At 31.6% G+C, this 19,465-nt stretch overlaps 1 protein-coding gene across 1 annotated transcript in view; it reads right to left on the reverse strand.

Moving 5' to 3' along the window:
- Window positions 1-19,465, reverse strand: part of LOC108685882 (protein bark beetle) — a 65,130-nt gene that overhangs the window by 2,615 nt on the left and 43,050 nt on the right. The window contains exons 9-25 of the mRNA XM_018190891.1: window positions 18,496-19,148; window positions 17,961-18,417; window positions 17,385-17,775; window positions 16,859-17,289; window positions 16,542-16,787; window positions 14,898-15,838; window positions 14,331-14,806; window positions 12,433-12,629; window positions 11,976-12,374; window positions 11,593-11,870; window positions 11,253-11,506; window positions 10,918-11,129; window positions 2,449-2,573; window positions 2,162-2,392; window positions 1,905-2,030; window positions 1,571-1,829; window positions 1,251-1,452 (exon numbers count right to left, since the gene is read on the reverse strand). Of these exons, the coding sequence (XP_018046380.1) occupies window positions 1,251-1,452; window positions 1,571-1,829; window positions 1,905-2,030; window positions 2,162-2,392; window positions 2,449-2,573; window positions 10,918-11,129; window positions 11,253-11,506; window positions 11,593-11,870; window positions 11,976-12,374; window positions 12,433-12,629; window positions 14,331-14,806; window positions 14,898-15,838; window positions 16,542-16,787; window positions 16,859-17,289; window positions 17,385-17,775; window positions 17,961-18,417; window positions 18,496-19,148 (5,878 nt within the window). The remainder of the gene's footprint in view (window positions 1-1,250; window positions 1,453-1,570; window positions 1,830-1,904; window positions 2,031-2,161; window positions 2,393-2,448; window positions 2,574-10,917; window positions 11,130-11,252; window positions 11,507-11,592; window positions 11,871-11,975; window positions 12,375-12,432; window positions 12,630-14,330; window positions 14,807-14,897; window positions 15,839-16,541; window positions 16,788-16,858; window positions 17,290-17,384; window positions 17,776-17,960; window positions 18,418-18,495; window positions 19,149-19,465) is intronic.

The following is a 19,465-nucleotide window of genomic DNA, read 5'->3' on the forward strand; positions in this document are numbered from 1 at the left end:
CACACACACACACACACACACACACACACACACACACACACACACACACACATACAGGGAATATCCTCCGAATATGTAACGATATGTGAAAATATATATTTTAATTAATTTAATTTGAATATTGTTTTTACATTTTGCAAACGACAAATAAATCTTGGTAAGTCAAAACAAACTGGATTGCAAGATATAATTAAAGATTTTATTCATTAAATCACTTATTTAGATAATTGCAAATATTTTAGAAGATAACTCCGGCAAATACGCCGCGCTGATTTGCGGATTTATGCCGCAGAAATCAGAAAAAATAGAAGGAGTTCCCGCAACTACTCTGTTACATGCCTTTATGTTGTATTAGTTGTGTTATGATTTCAATTTCTTACTGTTAATATTAATGAATTTATTGTGAGTTGAATCAATTTGTCACTATAATAAGTAACGCCATCATAAATGGTATAATCTACATAAAATGATTAATATGGAGCGTGTAAAAGACTTAGTGATACATACGTGTAATAGAATAGTAAAGCATGTTGTAGCAAAATACAAGTGCTTTGTTTTCGTATTTTTTGTTTAGTTTATTGTCTTGTATATCAAATCTGTTTGGGATATGCGGCATTTTTAGCGAGCGGGATTTATGCCCAAAGCATACAAAGTGTGCAGATTGAATTCAGTGCACTAAATACAATATAAACGCATTATATGAAATATGTACCTCATATTCAAAATATTTGTAATATATGTAGGAAGATTATAATTATTATTTATTACTTCATATACATATTTACCATTCTTATTTAATAAAACTTTATAAATACATTTTATAAGTTATTGTGTCTTATTTATATTATATTGCATTATTTGTCATATTTCATGAGCTGTATATACCTCCCTCCCCTTCCTCTGTGAGTAACCATATATCCCCTTCTATGGAAGAATATGACAAAAATACAAGGATTTCAAAAAGTTTATTTTTTAATATGAAAAATAAATATTTCGGATTTCTAATATTTTTTTCATAGTAGTAAATTGCAGTATTTTAAAAATTTTTACTGATATAATTCGTTTACTACAAACATAGTAAATAATACTTAATAAATTAAATTTTTAATAGATGCGGCGTATATATCGGAGTTATCCTATAGATATTGGAATATTTTTTAAATATTACTTTAAGACTTTAGAAACATTTTATAAATATTTCAGAAATATTTATTAAAATATTAGTTGGATCGTTATGATATTCTGCATACCGATTTCACAAATAAACAAACTAGGTTGCGCGCAATGATCAATCTCAATGGTCTGATACGTAAACATCGTGCATTGATCCACGCGTTCCAATTGTTGCACCCATACACGCTCTGAATAATCGAATCGCTCCTGTTGCTTACGCGCGAACTTCCAGAGTTCCAGATAATCTCCCATGATGAATGGCATCGACGCATTTGCCGACTGCGTAAAAGAAAGACAATTTAACAATATGAAATAATATGAAATAAACAAGTATGAGAGATTACATGATATTAAGAGACACAAATTAAATATCATACACTTAGCTAAAATAACTCACCCTGCAAAAGTCTCGTGCACTAAAAAAATCCATCGGTGCGCCGATCAATATGTAACATGTGTCACCAACAAGATCCCAGGCGGGTGGACACTTGCCACTTAATATCGATTTATTATTCATATGGAAAGGCTGATAATCCACCTGTAATAGCTCAAATGAATCTTCACGGTCTCTGATGCGACCAGCCACCGCTAAAGTTTCATTGTAACCCCACCAATTGTGCCGCGCGTCTATGTGAGATCTCCAAATTTCCAATTGTCTAAATAAGTGATTTGTTTAATGAATGTTAAAAATTTTAATTAATTATCTTGCGATTAAATTCGTTTTATCTTACTGAGATTTGTTCGTCGTTTGCATTTCATAATCGTTGTCGGGATTAAAAAACACATTATCAACATATTGCTGACCGGGTGTACCAGCAATAATAGTGCTACGGCCTTCACGATCGACTGCGTAATTTCTACAAAGTTATAAATATTCATTTCTTCCGATTGCATCTGAATAATTTTATAATATTCTATAACATAAATAGCTTTCGCACATGATGATAAAGAAACATAAAGGAAGATATAAAAAAATAAATGAGCTCACTTATAGAAGCCGTTGTGAGATGTACTTTGATAGAATTGTGAACGGACCTTCTCGAATCCCGAAATCTCCAATAAATGCATACCAAGGTTTCCATGTAAGTAATTGAATGTCATGTTGCTGACCACTTGCTTCAAAATGATGTTATTGTCATACGGAGCGTTATTCTTGGTGAAATAATTTCTGAATATAATCATCTGTTGATAAGGACTGCTCTGACGACCCTCAACGAACCTGAAGATCCACAGTGTCACTATTGATTTTTATAAACATTATAACACTGTACTTACAATGCAGGCTTATTGAAGTTTTCTGTGAAGAGATTATTATGAATCCATCCCTTGAGGGACGTTGCGGTACCGCTCGAATCGGCACGAATTGTAAGACCGCCTTGATTTCGTTGTATTAAATTGTTCTAGAACACAGTTTTAAATGATTAGAAATCTCACCATGTTTTGAGAACGTTATTAAATTAATACTTTTTACACACTATCTACACACACACACACACACCACACACACACACACACACGCGCGCGCGCGCACACGCCACGCATGCACGCACGTACGCACACTCATGAACAAAATTATCGCAAGATTTTTCACAGAGTTATGCTTACTTGAAGTTATGCAAAATTTTGATATAAAATTTATGTTCTGATAATTTTATTAACAAGTTTGTGTATAGATAATATGTATATCTATATATTAAATATCAGGTGATTCATTTTAATCTTAACAGAGGCAAATATCTTTCTCTTAACAGAGAAAAATATGGAAAATACGGAAAAATATTTAGACAAAAGCTTTATATAGACAAAAGCTATGATTCGAAAGAGAATATAAAATATCATTAATTTGACTTTGGATTGTTAAGATCACGTCAAGGTCATTTAAAATTTTTTAAATATACCTTCCCATTTTCCATTACAAATTCTCGCGCATACCCCAAGAGTTTTTTAAAATGCTTTGATAAAATTGTTTTTCATTAAGAACTTTTCGAATTAAAACTTAAAAGTTATCCGGAATTAGCATTACTCAAGGTGTCCGATCGATGGCTAAATTTCTCGAATTGTTCAGAATCATGACCTGAATAACATTTATTAAGATCATTGGAAGTTGTTTCTCTTATTTTCATTTTTACGTAAAAATGAAAATAAGAGGAAAAATCTCTCTAATGGCCTTGATCTTGACAAATGTTATCTAGGTCATCATTCTGAACAATGTTCAAGAGGTTTCAGACGTTAATCGGACACTTTGGGTAAAGCTAACGTCGGCAGTATTGTAACTTTCAATAGTAAACACGATAATTTTTTGCACCCATGCCATGTGTTAAATATTATCTGTAATATAATATTATATATTATGTTGTTTTTTTGTAATATGTTATAAAGAACATTTTACTAATAAATTATACCTAAGTTTTTTTAACATGATAGCAATAATAAAATGTATTGCTTAAAACCAGGGTTGGATAGTAACTAATTAAAATGTTAAAAGTTAATAACTTTCAACTTAACTTAGTTAATTTTAAATGCGTTAAATTTTAACTTAACTAAGTTACTTTTAAACGTTAACTTTTTTTAAGTTTTTTTATCTCTTTTAAATATCTTAGAAAAATAATAAGATATAATAAGACTAAGGGCGTATATTCGTAATCTGTTCATATTTTAAGACCAATTTTTCTAGATGCTAATACAGCTCTCTGATTGATTTATTATTACTTAGTCCGGATCTATAATAGGTGTTTTAAGCCTTAAGTCATAAGAAATTTATCAATTATAGTCAAATATTCTTCTCGCATTCGATTGTAATTGGTCAATTTCTTATGGCTTAAGACTTAAAAAGTAATCATTGATTAATCTTGTATCTCCTCTATGTGCTGACTGTTTTTTTAAAATTATATAACTTATATAGTTATATCGTTATGTGTTATATACTATGTGTTATATCACATATGAATAAAAAAATTAAAAATTAAATTTATTTAATAATCTATATTGTAATTATTTAATCTCAACAATCTTAAAAAAAAAATTAGGACATTTTGATCTAAAAAATAATTTTTTCAAAATTAACTTTTTTTTAACTTAAGTTAATTCAATATTGATTTAACTTACGTTAAGTTAATTTTTTATTTCTTCAACTTTTAACTTAACTTTATTAATTTTGTAAAGCCATTAACTTTAACTTTATTTAGTTAAAAAAAAAAACATTAATTTATCCAACCTTGTTTAATAAATGCAATATATTTTATATAATATATTTTCAATTTAATCATTCATATTAAAAACCATGCATATTAAAAATATATTCATTTTCAAGTTATTAAATAACTAAATTTTTTAGACAACCGACATTTAAACTATTCCTTTCTTTTGTAGTTTGGAATATCAATTTTTTTAAGATATTAAAATATATTTTTCCTTTAAACATTTTTGTGTCAGAGTTTTATATTTTTGTATGAAAAAGTGCATTTTCCTCATTTTGTTAACTATGTTAAGAGCCGATTGTTACATCTTTAGATAAACTATGTGGTAATTTACTTATTGAATAAACAAAAGAATAAAAGAATAAGAGCATAAGAGAGTAAAAAAGTAAGAAATCGAGTGCAGCAAAGAAGTCTCACATTGTTTGCACCTTGCTGCACTCGATTTCTTTGACGTTATGAATATCGGATTGATATCAAGTATTGCCAGGGAATGGAAGTACTCGTTACTTCCCATGCAGCAAAGAAATATTGCAGCAACATTGCAGCAACGTAAAAATATCCATTTTAAAAATAATAATACGTAATTTTGCAGTAATATTACAATATAATATATATGCAATATTAGGTTTTGCGCACAGTGGAATGCAGTATTATTGCAGAAACATTGTAATAACGCAGCAACATTGCTGTAATATTACAATGTTACTGCAATATTTATTATAAGATTTTGTACTATATAAATTTAAATATAAAAAATTAGAAGTAGGAGTTAAATGTAATACAATGAATACAAATAAATATATGATTATATACAAATAAAAATATGACTTTAATTAATTACGTCTTTATATTTTATAGGCGTGTTCCGATATACACTGCCAGTACTGAAAATCTATACATAACGTGAACTATAAATTTTCAGTATTGGCTGTACATATCGAAACACGGCTTATATGTTATTATATCTTATTATTGTGTCCATTGCATTATATTTAATCTTATTTCTAATTGCTTTATGTCTATAAATTATAGGCACAATTCCTATTGGGAGTACAAATTAGTTTGATCCGTTTCCCTAAAGATAACTCCAGCTTTTGTGAATGATTCATAGTGACAACTGATTTTGGCGGTTTCAGAGAGGTTAAACATCTGCTAATAATATTTAGTTTATATCGCTTTGAGATTCATTTAACCTTGATTTTTACTTTGTTTGAAATGTCGAATTTTATGTTAACCAAGCAGCATTTGCGGGAGATTTTGATTTTCTGCTTTAATTGGAAGAAAAGTGCGGCTGAAGCCCATCGAATGCTTGTCGAAGTTTATGGCGGCACTGCTCCAACTGATAAATCATGTAGGGAATGGTTTCGACGTTTCAAGGATGGAGATTTCAGCGTTGAAGACAAACCTCGATCTGGACAACCAAAAAAATTCGAAGACAAAGAATTAAAGGCATTACTCGAAGAAGATCAGAGTCAAACGCAAGAGGAGCTTGCAGAATCATTGGGGATAACTCAACAAGTCGTTTCTGTACGATTAAGAGCCATGAGAAAAATGATTCAAAAACAAGGAAATTGGGTGCCTTATAAACTGAAACCGAGAGACGTTGAAAGGCGATTTTTCACTTGCGAACAACTGATTCAAAGACAACAGAGAAAAGATTTTTTTTGTGGATTGTGACTGGAGATGAGAAGTGGATATTCTACAACAACTCCAAGAAAAAAAAATACTACGCTAAGCCTGGTCAATCATTGCCGACCTCAACATCAACACCACGGCCGAACATTCATGGTTCGAAGATCATGCTCTGTATCTGGTGGGACCAAAAGGGTCTTGTTTACTATAAGCTGCTGAAGCCTGGCGATTCCATTACGGGCGATCGGTATCGGCTACAATTGATTCGTTTGAGCCGCATTGCGAGAAAAACGGCCGGAATACGATATGATAAAGACATGATAAAGTTATTCTTCTTTATGATAACGCTCGACCTCATGTTGTTAAAGTCGTAAAAAAATATTTGGAAACACTCAAATGGGATGTTTTACCGCACCGTATTCTCCGGACATTACTCCTTATGATTACTAGTTGTTCCGAAGGATGCAGCAAGTCACCGGTTCACTTCTTTCGCAGAAAATTGGCTCCAAAATTGGATCACCTCCAAAGACGAGTTATTTTTTCGAGATGGAATTCGAAACTTGCCTGAGAGATGGAAAAAAGTAGTAGGCAGCGATGAACAATACTTTAATTGATCTGTTCATTCATTTTGTTTTGAAATGAATGCAAAAAAAAACGGACCGAACTAACTAATTTGTACTCCCAATATAAATTATAGATATTGACTACGTTTACATCTTATGTTCGTTTCCTTCCACTAAGTAGATTAACTTTAATCTCGGTTCAACTTATTCTTCATTTTTTCTAATCTTTAGAACTAGAAAAAGACGAAGATAAGTTGAACTGAGATTAAAATTAATCTATATTGGTAGAAATGGACATTAATCGGATTTAATAATATTCGTAGTTAGAAACTAATTAGTCATTCCATTTTTCAAAGGAATATAGTTATGAGATTCATTTAGCCAGTTTCATAACTACAGATGTTATGAAACCCGATTAAGTGTGCCGTGTAAAAATGTGATCATTAATTCCTATTCTTCCATTATGCCCAGGTCCTTACTTTATTGAGTTATACACAAATCAATATGTACAAGTTGTAACATTGCTGTAATATTGCAAAAGAAATCTTCGCAATGTTTCTGCAACATTGTATTGCAATATGCAACGTTGAAATGTTGCAGCAATGTTGTTTCTATGCTGTACGGATTATAACGAAGTTACAGTTATAAGTTACTTTTTTGGTAACTTTAGTACTAGTTGCGTACTTTTTTCTTTGATAACTGTAACGGAAACGAAATTACATTTTTTTTTGGTAACGGCAACGAATTTTACACTTTATCGTTACTTTGTATATGATTGGACATGATACAATACAAGTCACTTAACTTTAAAAAAATTTCGTAAATTTACATATATAATAGATGTAAAATAGATTACATGATTAGTCCTTATAAATATAAAAAATCCTGCAATTTTATAGAAATTATGTAATTCCAAAAATTATGTAAATTTGCTTTTATTGTGTAAATATATATTTTATATTAAATTATTTTATATTAAAAATTATGTAAATAGCAGGATATTTTGAATATTTTCTGTAATTATCCAAATTTTGGTAATATTACGTAATATAACAAATATTTCGCGTATTGTTATTAAATGTATAATAATATATAATGCGAAATATCATATTATCATTCCTATAACTACATATACAATTGTACTTCCACAATCTGCTTAGTATATCAAGTATATATATCAAGAAATTATTTTTATTTACATATTGCAAATTTACAAACGTGTGGACATTTATAACTATTATAGTAGGTCTCAAAGTTATCCAATATAATAGTTGTAATTCTCCACTATTTTTTACAATGCGTTTGAGACTAGAGAGGTCTCTAAGGCCGCCCATTTGGCGGCCGTCGATTTAAAAAAAAGGTAACGAAAAGGTATTTTCTCAAGTAACTAACAAATTAAAATTACTTTTAAAAATCGGTACTAACTAACAGTAACTTGTTACTTTTCCTACTCGACAATGAGTAACTGCAACTTTTTACTTTTAAAAAGTAACTTTCCATTCCCTGAGTATTGCTATGATTGGAGACTGCTGAGGATGACTTGAATATAGCCGAAACGTTCATTTTTGTATAATTATGTAATAGATCCTTGATGAAAATAATAATCGGAGCGTAAGTCGGATGTAATGGGAGAGTAACAGAAGTATAAACGAAACTTCTAGAAAGTGAAAATTGGAACATCAAAATATAAAAGAAACGTAAATGCTTCTTTTATATTTCATTGTTCCAATTTTCGCCTTCTAGAAGTTTCATTCACGCTTCTGTTACTCCCCAGCAAATGAATGGATTGAAATGAATTAAAATGGATTCAGATTTTCAGAAATATTGATTCACGAATGTTAAAATGAATGCTTTTCAATCCTGAATGCATTTATAGGAATTGCATGACGCATATCTCTATGCCTTTCAATCTAAAAATAATTAGCTTTTTCTGCAATTGTGAATACTGTTCAATTCAAAATTTTGAATAAGAAATGCAGTTTTTCAATCCAATTGTATCCAATTGAATCTAATTGAATCCAATTAAATTCAATTAAATCCAAAAAAGTATTCGCTATTTAAAATACGCATTTGGATAGAAAAAAATTTCAATCCATTTTAATCCATTCTCGTTTACTGAGGCTTCCATTACATCCGATTTATGGTCCGATTTTTATTTTCATAAGGGATACAATATATAAATCGAAATATATATATATGTATATATGATAATCGTATCAATTACCGCGTATTAAAAGTTGTCCGTTTTTACTTTATTTATTATTTGTTTTAATATTTCAAGAGCTCAATTTGAATTATTCGCTTTTTTGACAATAAATTCCAACGGAATTAAGTGCCAAAACCAGAACCTACTGTGTCCGCAATAGAACATGCAATGTAAACCACATCTGAAGAACATGTTCTGAAATCAAATTGAAGCCAATATCAAAGCAGATTTGATAATAGTAATAGATATCATCGTAGATCTATACCAAATGCAAACCAAATTTATAATTAATATGCTAACAGAATGGCACTAAATACAGTCAAGATCTGGAGCCAGATATCCCAACTGAATGATGCCAAATACAAACAATTCAGTTTTATTTTTGAAATATTGTCATGTGTATTTTAGAATGTGGAATTAATAAATAATTATTGATTAACATCACATTCTAAAATACATACGACAAAGTTATAAAATAATCAAAAAAATATTCGGATTCTCATTAAAGAAAATTTGGAAATCTTCGGAGGATTCGCCAACTTGATTTACATATGTCTTCTTATAGGATTCCTGGACGTTTTCTTTTTTCGAGAAGCGAGTTCATTTTGTGACGGGACCGTATATGATAATGACAGATCTTAATTAATTTTCGTCGACAATTTGTTGTAAAGTTAGGTCAGCAAGGTTTGCTCAGCTTTTGTCATCAACTGCTGTTAAATTAAGACTTGTAAATCTTGCTTGGCTTTTGTTGACAATTTGATATCATATTCCTTACTTCATCAATTTGCTACCGGCTTTGAATACAACAAAATTTGCATCAAATTTGGCGACCTTTTGTCTTCAAATTTTGTAGCAAGATTTTAGAATTTTGTTTTCGATAGGATTTGACTGCCTGAGAATGTATTTGAGGGAAGTTTGCTAATATTAATAATAATAAAGTATGTTCCCTATTTGCAACAAATCGATAAACATAATTTGTTATCAACATTTATGATTGCAGAGAAGGTTAGGGAGGATAATATTGCTACCTAATGTGCCCCTTAAAACTGTAAGAAGAAGCAAAGTTGCAAAGAGCCTCATAAAATGTATTTAATGATGATAAGAGTTTGATTTTGGGGAGTCTGCAATATTATTAAGTTGAATTTTTTAAACAGAATCCTCCAGTTTTATTATACACTATTGAACAAAAAATAGGACTTTAGAACACGCTCAAAATTGCACAATATTCAGAACACCGTAACTCGGTGAAAAATTATCGCAGGAAAAAATTCAAAAAAGCATTTGAAAGCTTGAAATCTCTACTTTCGAAATCGGTAATTGATATTTCAAGTTTTCTTAACACAATAGCAATAATAAAATGCATTGTTTTATGATTATTCATGCATATTAAGAAAACATCATTTTTAGATTACTGAATAATTTTTTTGAATAATTATTTTGGATAATGATACTTGAACTATTTTTTTCTTTTGTAATATCAACTTTAAGATATTGAAATATATTTTTTCTTTGAACATTTGTGTTTTAGAGTTTTATATTTTTACATGAAAAAGTGTATTTTTCTCATTTTGTTGACTAGGTATATTTAGTTATAATAATTTATATTCAATTTGTTATAAATACCAATTTTGTGTGTGTGTGTGTGTGTGTGAAGTTGTATTATAATATTCTATATATTTTTATTAAACAATACATTTTTACAATCTATTTATGTTATTTGTTATTATTTTTTGTAATAATATTAATACTGAAATTTAAAGAAATTTAATTTTTTTATATAAATACTTTAATTATTCAAAATGATTTATGTAAAATTTCATTGCGATGTAGAGATTAGTTGTCCTGTAAATAAGTAAATTTTATTTATAGAAAAAATGAATCTCTATAATAAAACTTAATACATCATTTTGAATGCTTAAGTACTTATAAAGAATATGAGTTTTCGTGTTATTTTTTATATTACTACAACAAAAAATAATAACAAATAAAGTAAATAAATAAAAAGTTATTTTCTAATATTTAATATTTAAAGTATTTATATATACGTATATAAAAAAATTTTAATTTTTGCGATCTAAAATAATCTCTAATTTTTTTATTTTGGAAATATGTATATGATACACCCTTAAGCGTACATGGTACTTACTCTGAAATGGAGCAATTGAGTATTTTGGACGTCGAGCCACAGTGCGGACTTACACGTGGTGAAGTTACCGTACAGTTTCTCGCAATTATTCACAAACTGATTACGCTCGAGCGTTATTATGGCATTCACTTCGCCGGCGCTTGCATATTTTACAGCTCCTTCGCGACAGTTCGATATCAAAGAGTAAGAAACGTTGTGTTGTACATCGCGATCTGCCAATCACAAAAATAAAAGAATTACAGGAGAGTAATCCGAAATAGGCATACAAGGGTTATTCCTTTTTGTTAATAAAATGTTATACATTGAAAAAAATGTTATACATTGAGATTACTTACTAAAACCAATAGCAGATATCGGAAGAGTTACGATTTCTGCGATAAATCCATGCGTATTACTAGCGCCGTTAGCAAATAATCTAATACTAATACTAGGATTCTGCGTTCTGAACAATTTTTTCTCATCAGGAGTATTAACTTCCAAATGACCAATCACTTTGGTGCTGATATTGTAAATGTCTCCGTCATATATTGTTATACTATCATGCCGGCCTGGCTTGCCAGTGGAGTTATAAAGATTAAATTGCAAAAGTCTGGAAATTCAAGATATTAGCTTTCTAGTTTTCATCGAGCTTTTGAAAACAATTTTCGTGAACATGAAAAAGAATTCTGCATGTACCTGAATCCAAATGGTTTGGCTCTGTAAGCACTGCGGAAGATCTTCACGCAATTCACAGGATAATTATCATATTTGTAGTATACGATCACGCGCTCCTCGATTGTAATTTCTTTTGCAGTATCGCATATATCGACCATACTAAATAAATGATAAGGAACATTAAGATCCTTAATAGGCGTAAACGTACTCTCGTCCGACTCGCGACCTTCTCCTGTCAAGGATAATATATTCACGCCGTTGCCGAGGACATTGTTAATTGTGTTGAATAATAACTCCACCTGTAATATACATAAATATATGTGATTGTGCGTTTTATTTACACAAATGTGAATTAGTATAAAACTCCGCTTTGCGTTTCTTTGCAAATTATGTATTCCGCATACCATGTGCGTTGGAGATACGACATTTATGCCATGATAAGCGCTGCGATCTATGTTTACGTGCACTATTGCCGGAGACTTCATAATCGACTGTACAGCAGCCGATTTCTCATAATGTAAAATCCCAGCACCGGTTATATTGATGAATTTGAGAACCGATTCGACGCGCTTAATTGTTTCATGAGTCACGATGTCGTGGATGCGATGTTCGTAGAGATGAGCTTCGAATTCACTGTTCGCGATGCGTATTCCGCCCCAGTAATCGTACGCATCGTCTAAATTTCGCTTTCCGCAATGCAGGAAGACGAAGTTTCCATTCCACGAGCACTCATGACGATGACCGAATAACTGACCGTTCAATCTGATCTGACAGTCCTCGAGACTTTGCTCTTTCCCGGAACACTATAAAACGTTCAATGTTTATTGATCTCAAACAAATAAGAAGCAAAATCAATCATACCTGCAATGGTTCGGGCCAAGACCAGACACGTGTCAATGATCCAGGATGAAGCTCATATCTACGATCGTACGATATGTAAACATTGAGAGTATCGTAACCGAGTTGTCGGCATGCTACTTGAGCGTTGCGCTCGGTAAACCGATCATCGCACAATGGGATCCACTGAAGGGTCGTCCTGTTGAAGTACTCTAGGAATCCTGTTACAAGAGAAAAGATGCAGTTAAATATATGAAAATATATAATATTATAATATATACAGTATTATATATATATATATACCCGTACGGCATAGAAACTTGTAGCAACATTGCTGCAACATTTCTGCAACATGTTGCATATTGCAATACAATATTGCAGAAATATGCGAAGACTTCTTTTTGTAATATTACTTCAGCAATGTTGCAGCAATATTTTTAAAATATTTCCAGCAAAAAACACAAATTGACATAAGAGCCATCCTGTCCTTGTTCAAAAATCAGTAAGAAACAAAGACAAGAATGATTCTTGTCACTGTGTCGATTTGTGCATCTGCTAGAAAGTTCAGTTTGAGTGTTAAAACTTGTATATATTGATTTGTGTATATAACTCAATAAAATAAGGATCTGGACATAATGGAAGAATAGAAATTAATGATCACGTTTTTACACGGCACATCGGGTTTTATAACATCTGTAGTTATGAAACTGATGACCAATCTTATAACTATATTTCTCTGAAAAATGGAACTGGTTTCTAATTACAAACATTATTAAATCCGATTAATGTCCATTTCTACCAATATAGATTAATTTTAATTTCAATTCAACTTATTACTTTTTGTCTTTTTCTAGTTCTAAAAATTAGAAAAAGCTGAAGAGTAAGTTGAATCGAGATTAAAATTAATCTACAATACATTAGTGGAAATAAGATATAAATATAGTCAATGTCTATAATTTATAGGAATTGTGCATATAATTTATAGACATAAAACTTTGTTAGAAGTAAGGATTAAATATAATGCACAATGGACATAATAAGACAATAATAATAAGACAATAATAAGATATAAGATATATAATATAAAAAATTAGAAGTAGGTGTTAAATAACATAATAAATGAATACAAATAAAATATGACTTCATAATTAATTATGTCTTTATATTTTATAGGCGTGTTTCGATATGCACAGCCACATTTTCAGTACTGAAAATTTATAGTTCACGTTACGTAATAGATTTTCAGTACTGGCAGTATATAATATATTAATTAATATAAATATAAAAAATAAGAGAAATTGAGTGAGATCAGAAGATAGAAAATATATAAGAAAAGATAGAAAGTGCTAGCTAATAAAGCTAATAAAGCTGAATAATCTATTGGCAAAAGTAAACAGTCGTTATTTTCACTTGAATTTTTTTCTGACAAGAGCAAAATATAGCTTGTATAATTTTTTGCATTCAATTTTATCATTAAAGTCTTCTTTTAAATCAAGAAAAATTCATTATTTTAATTAACAAAACTAAAAGCGTATAATATAACATAAGAAATAACAATACAATTTCTATTTATTAAAGTAGAATGACTGCTTTTGCACAGTTGATGAAAGAATTTTAATTAATTTTGGAACATAATGTCTGTCATTTTTATTAAATATGACTAATAAATGTAACTGCAATAGAGTAGGAATTTAGAGATTTAATTTCTTTTGCGATTAGATTCATTTTTGCTCCTTTTAATTTTATAGAGTTTGTAATTGTTTCAGTATTTTTAAAACGTTCAATTCGTAACCAAAGAGTTGAAAAATCCAGGATTCCAATATTAATTTAATTTTTTTATGTTTTTGGATATAGCTACTTTTGCATACAGATTATTCAAGTAATAAATTTTTTTTATAATAGCTTTTGATTTTTCGGTCTACCTTCATAATGCAATACGGAACAATGCCCATCCTTGCACAAACGAATCGTCTCGTCCGGCATTGACATGATATTAGTGGAACCTTTCATCGGCGTCAGTTTAGAAAACATTGAATTTGCGCTCGCATCAATTCGTTTTATCGGTCTCATTATGATCTCATGACCGGGTACCCCAATGGCTTTCAACGTTCCCAGAACTAGGATGCCAACATTAGGAGCGAATTCCATTACGACGTCGGGATAGATATGCAGAGTAGCTTCCGGCATAACCGTGATATCAGAATGTATGACGTATGGTTCGGGTCTCGCGTACAGCGAGAGATTGTCCATTATGCGACCGCCCAAATTGTTCAGGTCAATCTCTCGATTTATATGCCGCCACGCGGAAGTAGATGCTTCAAACGAGTCGCTCGTCAAATACGGCCGATAGTTGGCCACAGCGTGATCGTTCCAGTCGTCGAAGTCGAAAATCCTCTGTCTGCGGAAGAACATAAAAGTAAATTATTGAAATAAGCTCCGAATCGAATGCAAATGTAAAAGATGTAAATCGTATATTTACATGAAATTACCTGATAGAGGTGTCGTTAGCAGTACCCCACCAATTCTCCCTGACATCTACTTCGTTGTTGATCTTGGCTGTCCTGATACCTGCCAATAACTCATAATCTAGCGAATTCTCACCGAAGAGATTTTTATGTACTTGTACTTTTTGTATGCCGTGGAAGCCGACGACATAACTGGGGTCGTCAAACGTTCGACGTGATCCTAAATTGCTGAAGTCGTACATATTTCGCTTAATCTCGTTGCGATAAAAGCGAGCGTAAATATCACCGAGGATTTCGGACTGGCTATCCGCTCGGAACTCAACCATGTAAATACCGTTATTATCCTCGATATAATTATTATCGATTCTGATCTTCTTTTCCATTCCACGCATGGATATTAAACCGGTCTTACAGCGATTGCTGTCGAAACGATTATAGGATATATTAAGGTGCGCGAAATGTCCGTCCACTACAAAGCCAAACTGTTCATTGTTACGCCAGGTGTTGTTCCCAAAGTATAGAGAGTGTGTGAAGTTCTCGTTGTACTGCCAGACATCTGGTAACAACACCTCGAATCCACCACCATGATTTCTTTCAATTGTGCTATCCTGCATTATCCAGTGGAAGAGATTGTTGGAGTGCCTTGCATCGCGGCTGAACTGATGTATCCCTTTACCGTTGTCTGTGATCAAGCTGTTATTTATATGTATCGAGATCTCGGACAGGTTCGATTGGAAGATATTCCAATAAGGCGAATGCACATAAACGGCTTCTTCATGATTGTGTGATATCTCGCATTCGACTAATTGAATAGTCTCATTGGCTTTCCGTAGAAAATGATATCCGATCTCATTCAGGTATCGATTATAGTAGGACGCAAGCACACCTTTCTTATTGTTCTTGATCTTTGTCTTTGTGACAGATAGCAAAGGAATAGGACCATTGACTATTTTATTGTGAATATTCTGTAAGTCCATAACATTAACATAAAATTAATGTTATACCATTAAATTCATAATGTAAAATTATACCAATATAAGTTTGAGTTATTTTTAATCATTCCTGAAAGCCATTAGACAATATGTCATTAATTTAACTAAAAACAGTAAATTCAAGTTCAGATTTTTTAAATGCTAGTAGCAACGTTATCAAATCAATTAATTGTGATATTATTATTTCAGTTTCAATTTATATAATCGTGTTTCAATTCCAACATTATGAATTTAGAATTTACATGAAAAAATATATATTATTAGGTATTAGCCTCGACTGCATTGATTTTTTTCGAAGTACTTATTTAATTTATTCATGTAGTTTAGATTGTTTTATTATTTAAACAATTTATCTTAAGAAACATTGATTCAAATTTAATATTTTATAATTTATGTATTATAATTTATGTATTATATACTAAGTGCATAAGTTAATATAAACGTTATTTACTTTGAAACTAAGCAATTTAACCGCAGAAATGTATTGATTAGATGTAGTTGTTTTTTTAATCATATGTTTTGTGTCAAAATAATATAATTCGGCAGAGAAGTTTAGAAGTTTAAAATAACAAGAAATTATTTAACTCAAGAAATTGGTTTAAATTTGATTTGAGAACATTTAATTTAACAGCATATATCTCTGTATTAATGTAATATTTATACTTAAAATATATACCTGTCTTGGAGCCGAGAGCGACGTGACAACTATGACAGTTCCACCAAGAGCATTCTCACCGCTCTTATATTCCAAAAGTACTACAAAGGAACTAGACGAGACGGGGAAAACACTCAGGTCCCGTTTTACGTGCCAAACAGTCTGATTTATGTCGAAATGTTGCGAGTCGTATAGTATAATTTGTTCCGTACTTCGATTTTCAATCGGATTCAATAATTGAATACCAATGACATAGCTTGGTTTGCACTATAATTGGATAAAATTTAGTTCAACTATGACAACAAGATACTTCTTGCGAGAAGAAAAAGAATTTATACTTCAATGTTGATGATACGACGGATGGAGTCACTGGTTACTTTAGTCGTGATAATGTATTTGGTCTCTCCATTAGCAAGTTCGATGTTCCCAGTCATTTCCGGCAAGATTATCGGATTGTACGGTGAGTCGACTGTGGTGTCCGATTTCCGCAGGAACCATCCCGCGAATTCTCTTTGCTGAACGGCCGAGAGAGCCGGATTGTGTCTTATTCCCGCGACCTTGTTGTTTTCGATTCGTGAATTAATAATCCGCATACCTAATTGCTTGAAACTGATACCGCTCCCGCCGTTTTGAGAGAAGTCGCTATTCGTCACAGTGTTTATTGCGTCCGCCGAATATATGTCTGAATACAGAACTCCTAAGCCATCTTGCAGATTGTTCAAGACCTTGATACCGTTTAGTGAATGCCGAGCAAAATCAATTTGCAAAGCTATTGTACAAATAAACAATATAAATAACATATAAACAACATAATTCGCGCGATTGATTATTAAGAAAACCTCTAAAGAATTTGAAAAAAATTACCTGGTTTAAATGAATTAGTTTTGTAATCCAGCAAGCCTGCCTTTTCAATCGTCACGTACTGCAAGTCGCTTCTTTGAGCTAGTGGTCCTAATCTGAGACCAGCCCATGCCGCCTCCAGACACCTGACACCAATATCGTTCTCATGAGTACACGAGTTTTCAAAATCTTGCTCCCTTTCCGCTCGACATTTAGTTATATCATTGTCGTACTCGGTACAGCGTACATTGCTGAGGAGTATCTTCTCATTGATCCCTGCATTCGGAATTTGCGATCGCTCCATAAGCCAATTCTCGAAATCGAGGATAAAGCCTAACTGATGGCAAACGAGTGCTGCGTCCTGAATTGTCCATCCATAATTGCACACAGTGCCCCATTCATTTCCAATTTTTATCTTTCAGAATAAAAAAAATTAAAGATTATGTATACTGCAATTTTTTTCTCTATTTCATCATTTGAATGGTACTATTCATTAATATTTGTAAAATTGTATATGTAAAATTTATACAATACGATTCAATAAATTAACTCGTTAAATACAAATTATATTTAAAAAATAAAGATAATACAGCGAGTTACCTGCAATCTCCCTTCAAAATTCGTTTTTCCACCAAGAAGCCTCACTGGTATAGATTCTGTCTCATGGACTTGAATCGTATTCTCATCTGTAAAAGTATCGTTATTTGGTAACATAACGAGCTCCTCCTTAAGAGTGAATAAGATATCGCTGGGTTTCTTGCCGCGCGCGTCAAATTTGCCTGCGATCATCATTCCTACAGCCGGTGGGAAGCGTAATGTAACGCCCGGTTGCAATATTAGTTTGCCGCCTGGTCTTACATTGATATCACGCTTGACAATGTACTCTCCGGCTTTTAATTCCTCCTGGCCATCAACCTCACCTCCGACTTCATTCGAGTCAGATCTGATAAATTGCGGCACGAATGTCGGATTCGGGATAATAGTATTCGCGCCAGGATTGCTATTGTGCAGCAAGTAAGGCAAATACTCGATCTTGGCGAGATTATATCTGTCCTTCCTAAATAACATAGTCATGATTATATTTTTATTATTATTTACTTTACTGCAAGAATTAAAAAATGTTAATCAGGCGTACCTATGAAATAATCGATCGAATATTATCTTTTCTTCTGCAGATCCTAGCCAGTTATACGTGCAATTGATAACTTTACTCTGATCTTCCAGATGAGAGCCAATCTCGTAACGCGAATCGAGATTGTTTAAGATGTTACGGAAAATTTGAACATTGCTCGAAGATACGACAACGACAGCAGCTACTCTGGAACGCGGTATCAGTTTGACATTCCGCAGATCGCCGTTGTCGAACAATTCTCGAACACGATTATGTTTCAGGAAGTTTCTTGTGAACAGTAACTTTTGCGCGTCGTTGTAAGGCGATAAGCCGATGCTGACTATAAAGGTACCTTGGTTGTTATAGAATTCATTATATCGGATCACGACCTCCGCGGGTAAAATGTTAAACTCTTCGTAGAGTGGATTTTTTATTAGAATTGCGCCAGTTGCTTGTTCTACAAAATGATTATATTCTATAATAGCATCGAGATTGAGTGCTGGGCTCAGTTTAATTCCTAATTTTTCATTCCTTATAAATGAATTGTGCCCGATCTGCACTCTCATTAATCCATTATCTTTTCTCCAACTGGATTCCACTTGCAGTGCCGTTTCAAAGCTGGTATTAAACCAATTGCCAGTTACATTTACATACGAGTTGCCAGTTGAATTACCGATCTATTGACCGAAGGAATATCGATGTTAATTCGTGTATATAATTCGTGTATAACAATATTATAATAATAATCAGTTATTTAATTATAATTACAGGGCAATAATTAAAATCTATACACACATTACCGTAAGATTCTGAATTTTAGTAAAACTTAGTATTCGTATGTAAAATCTTAAGACTTATCAAGTTTCTCTAGTAATTAAGAATTAAAAAACCAGTTGTTATAATCAATAGATATTTTATTATATTATATAGATATATCTATTATATTATATTATATTTATATAATATAATAGATCTATCTATAATATATATAATA

Source organism: Atta colombica, unplaced genomic scaffold (assembly GCF_001594045.1).
Source record: "Atta colombica isolate Treedump-2 unplaced genomic scaffold, Acol1.0 scaffold161, whole genome shotgun sequence".
Lineage (NCBI taxonomy): Eukaryota > Metazoa > Arthropoda > Insecta > Hymenoptera > Formicidae > Atta > Atta colombica.